Here is a 4,283-nt window from a genome sequence, read left to right as displayed (position 1 = left end):
AAGAAAGAAAAATAGGGGCCCAACACGATAGCTCACGGGTAAAGAAAGGGATCTTGATACTGAGCCTGGCAACTTGAATTCAGTCTCCAGAGCCCTGTGAATTATGTTCTGACCCCCACATGCACACAAACACACTAAATACACGCAAAAAATGCTTAATTAAATAGGGGCTTGCATGTGGCTTGATGGGAGAAGACTTGCTTGCATGCAGGATCTGGGTTTCACCTCGGCACCAGGGGTGGACGCAGGGAAATTAGGATAAGTGAAGACCCAACAGCCAAGTGAAAGCTAACCGCATGTGACTGACCAACAGCACAGCAGACTCTTAAGACGCAGTTCAGTGGAAATCCACAATGAGATAAAGACAACCTCGGTGTGCGCCAAAAATCTCAATCCTGAAGATCTCTCCTTCCAGGGATGCAGCTTCTCCATCTGTTTTTGTTCTGAGACAGGGACTCCTGCTCTATAGCACTGGCTCTCAACCCCCTTGGGGCTGCATATCAGATTATTTACATTACGATTCCTAATAACAATAAACTTGCAATATGAAGTAGCCATGAAATACTTTTATGGCTGGCAGTCACCACAACATGAAGAACTGTATTAAAGGGTCATAGTGTTAGGAAGGCTGAGAACCACTGCTCTTGAGCTAGGACTGACGTTGAACTCACGATTCTCCTGCCTTTACCTTTGGACTGCTGGGATTACTGACCTACTTCCACACTGCCTCAAGAACTGTGAAGGAAACCAAGTGGATGGCTTCCTTTTTTGGTCGTTTTTGTTTTATGGAAGTACTGGGTATTGGCTTTATGCATGAGCGCAGCCCCAACCCTAGATGCAGCCTTTTTTTTTGTCTTTCCTCCTTTGAGACAAGGTCTCTCTCTCTATGTAGCTTTGGCTGGCCTGGAACTCACTAAGTAGACTCACAGAGATCCACTTGCCTCAGCTCCAAGTGCTGGGATTAAAGGTGTGCACCAACACACCACAAACACACACACACATACATACACACGTATGTATCCACACACAGTATACATGGTGCTAGGTTTCAAATTCACGTGTGTTAGAGAAGAGTGCATGTGACCAAACTAGATGAGAGCCAGGTGTGCAGGGCACACACAGGTGTGCAGGGCACACACAGGTGTGCAGGGCACACACAGGTGTGCAGGGCACACACAGGTGTGCAGGGCACACAGAGTCCTGGCACCCAAGGTGAAGTGAAAGAACTGAAGCCCAAGGATTCCAGATCAGACAGACAACATAGCAAGACTAGCCACCTTATTAAAATAATAATAATAATAATAACAACAGTAACTTACCATCAGGCCTGCTGAGCCATGTCTGTCTGGGAGTCTGAAGCAGAATGTCGTTGAGCTTAGGAGTTTGAGGCCAGCCTGGGTAACAGTGACATTTTGTCATAAACCAAAACAAACACCAGTTGGAAAAAGTTTTCTTGTCAAAATTATCAACAAGTCTGGCCAAAGCCCTTCTAGGCACAACACTAACCATATCTGGCTTAGAGCACACAGATTAACACCGTGACATTTTTCAGTGGCTGCCAATAACCATCCAGATCCCAGGAAGAGCACCCAGCCGTTGGAATCTTCCAGAACAGAGCTGTGGAGAATCACCTCAGGCAGGCTTTAGCTTCGCAGTGAAGCCTCCTTAAAAACATTAAAACCCAGTGGGATCCCGCCTGGTGTAGCAATGCACACATCTCACTCTGTATTTACAGACAAGACTGACCCGGCAACTGTCAAGTTCACGGTATATTTAGGCTTGGGAGTTTGTTTATGTGAAATCCAGACACAGAGCCAGACTCCCTCACAACAGCCAGGTACCCTTCCGTGAGGGTCAGGGAGACTTCAGAGCTCTGCCGCAGCTGAGCAGACTTGGGAATACTGGCCTAGCAGGGCTTCCACTGACGTAATCTGTGGGGAGTTCTGTGTGCTTGCAGGGGCTCCTGCTCCAGAGAGAAGAGATGGCTCTCTTACCTGCTGCACATGCTTAGCACGACATCTGGCTCAGCAGCTAGGAACCAGGTCTCATCCCCACTTTCGCTAGAGGTCCCTGCCTCCAGCACACTGCTAGCCTAGTGGCCAAGGCCCATTAGGTTTTACCTTGTTTACCCAAGTCTCCCCACTTCCTTCACTGTCTCACAGGTCCACGGGTGGAATACCACTTAGCCAAGAAATTGCTGTGCCCATCTCTGGGTTTTGGCTTTTCCGTTGGTGAAAAGGAGGATCCTGGGAAATGTCAGCGACATTTTAGAAGGACAGCAGCGTGGCATTGCTGGTAGATAACGTTTTCAGCCAGACTGGCTTCCATGAAACTTAAGATTTCACACTCTATCACCAAAGCTTAGGGCTTTCTGGGAGGAAAATTTAACTTTTGCCCCCAAAGTTTCTGCGACTAGAGTACAATTTAAAAAAAAAATTGTTGCCAGATGTTGTAGGGACAATTGTAGTTTCTGTCGCTTAGATAGCGGAAGCAACTGTACAGATCACAAGTCTGAGACCAGCCTGGGACCCCAGCTCAACAGTAAAATAATGATGGTAAGATAATTAAAGAAAAAGAAAAACGAAAGGCTGTTCCAATGCTGTTGGTACCAGCACAAGGGTCTCAGGTGTTTGGGCCTATACGACCACAAACCCAGAAAAGGCCTCTCTGAGCTGGAGTTAGGGCCCGCCATACTTAGGTAGAGAGTCAAGAGACAACCGACTGTCGGGAACTTGCAGGCAAGGAAAGCATGAGGGAAAAGACACCAGCCTGGACCGCTGGAAGAGTCTCGGCTCGCCTTCCGACTCCATCTAAGGCTAGCCACCAACGGAAAGGCTCGGGCTCCATCATGAGACCCACCTGGGCCAGGGCACCGGCAGGTGTGTTAAGGGTCGGCACCCAGAGCCTAACTGCGCACACCTCGCAGTGCGACTCGCTGGTCGCCTCAGCCGCGCTCCTGGGGCGCAGGCTGCACCCGACCCGGCCGACCCTCGGCGCTAGGCCCTAGGCTTAGGGTTTTAGGCAAAGTGGCCTCCCCCCCACCACGCGACCCTACGGACTGACAAACCCACAGGTCCCCGAGCAGCTGGGAGTTACATCTCCGCAGCTCCCGAGCCTCAGTTTCCCCAACCCCACACGGACAAGCACCCCGACGAGGGAACGAACTTACAGAGGTCCGAGGGACTCGCACCCTTTGTGGCCCGGCGGCGCCCCACCCCCAGCGAGGCGCACACAGTAGGCGCTCCGGAAACGCTCTCCGAAAGGAGGAGCGGGCCACTTCCTGCCCCCGAGCTGACTCCTGGAGTCCGGGTCCCACCGCTCCGCCCCCGGCCCGGGCCATGTGGCATTCCTAAGGTGGGTGGGCGCAGGAAGGAGGTGCCGCGGGCCCGCCCCCTCCGGCGCGTGGGAGGGGCAAAGCCCCCCGGCTCCGCGGACCCGCCCCCGGGGGTGGGCGTAGCTGGCCACGCTCCGCACAAAGTTTGTTTCTGCCTCGGGGCGGTGGGGGAGGGTGCGGCGGGCGCGGTGGGAGGAGAGGGGATCTGACGTCAGGTCGCGAGGTGCTTTCCAGCCGCGAGCTGTCAGGCGGGTGTCAGACCCGGCAGGTACGCGGCGCGCTCCCCCGGCGCCCCCCGCCCCGGCCGGGCCGTCCAACACCCCATCGCGGCCGCGTGGGCCGGAAAGTCGCCGGGGAAGGTGAGTGCGGGGCGCTGGAGGGCTGGGGACGAGGGCGGGGGCGCGCGGACAACTTGGAAAGTTTCTTGGGGCGGCGGGGCGGGGGAGGGGGCGTCGTCCCGGCGCGTGCGACAGTGGGTGTGTGAGCCCGGGGGTGTGTGTGAGTCCTGACCGCTGAGCTCTGGCGCGGGATGTCGGGGGAGTGGGTTCGGTCGGGATCTTTTGGGGGGAGTCGGCTCCCAAAGATCCCATCCTGGGAGAGAGCGGCCGGTGCCCCGCAGCGGGGTGAGCGCGCGCGGGGAGCGGGTTTGTTTGGTTTCAAAAGTGCACGTTGCTAACCGCCGGCTGCCCCCCCCTCCCCTCGGCGGCCGAGCTGGACCGGGGGCCGCCGAGTGACAGCTGGAGGTGGGGGCCGCGGGCGGGGCCCCAACGAGGAGGGCTGGGGAGCCCGCGCGAGTTCCCCTTTCCTTTGGAACAAAGGAAAGTCTGTCTCCGAGGCATCTGTCACTCCCGGGCGGGCCAAGACTGTGGGGCGCGTGGGGCTGGCGACGCGGAGAAAGTTTGTGCGCGCCGGGACCCCGGGGCCAGGCGAGGGGCAGTCGAGCCTTCTG

At 55.8% G+C, this 4,283-nt stretch overlaps 2 protein-coding genes across 5 annotated transcripts in view; one reads left to right on the top strand and one right to left on the bottom strand.

Moving 5' to 3' along the window:
* The window catches only part of LOC106144224 (endogenous retrovirus group K member 24 Gag polyprotein-like), a 41,433-nt gene that overhangs the window by 15,851 nt on the left and 21,299 nt on the right, over nt 1–4,283 (bottom strand). Inside the window, exons 1-2 of one of the 3 annotated variants that reach the window (XM_013352096.2) lie at nt 3,170–3,304; nt 1,320–1,394 (exon numbers count right to left, since the gene is read on the bottom strand). The exons of 1 other annotated variant lie outside the window; for it this stretch is intronic. Coding sequence is in view for 1 of the 2 variants with exons in the window: in XM_026787127.1 (XP_026642928.1) it covers nt 1,320–1,394 (75 nt within the window). In the remaining variant the exon portion in view is untranslated. Of the gene's footprint in view, nt 1–1,319; nt 1,395–3,169; nt 3,305–4,283 lie in introns of those variants that run through there. One more of the 3 variants, XM_026787127.1, reaches the window with a different exon arrangement.
* Tgif2 (TGFB induced factor homeobox 2) overlaps nt 3,578–4,283 on the top strand; it is a 15,696-nt gene continuing 14,990 nt past the window's right edge. For both annotated transcript variants that reach the window (XM_026787130.1, XM_005363037.3), the window contains exon 1: nt 3,578–3,693. The gene's annotated coding sequence lies outside the window, so the exon portion shown is untranslated. The remainder of the gene's footprint in view (nt 3,694–4,283) is intronic.

This window comes from Microtus ochrogaster, linkage group LG8, assembly GCF_000317375.1.
Source record: "Microtus ochrogaster isolate Prairie Vole_2 linkage group LG8, MicOch1.0, whole genome shotgun sequence".
NCBI classification, from domain to species: domain Eukaryota; kingdom Metazoa; phylum Chordata; class Mammalia; order Rodentia; family Cricetidae; genus Microtus; species Microtus ochrogaster.
This window is presented reverse-complemented; position numbering and strand designations above follow the sequence as displayed.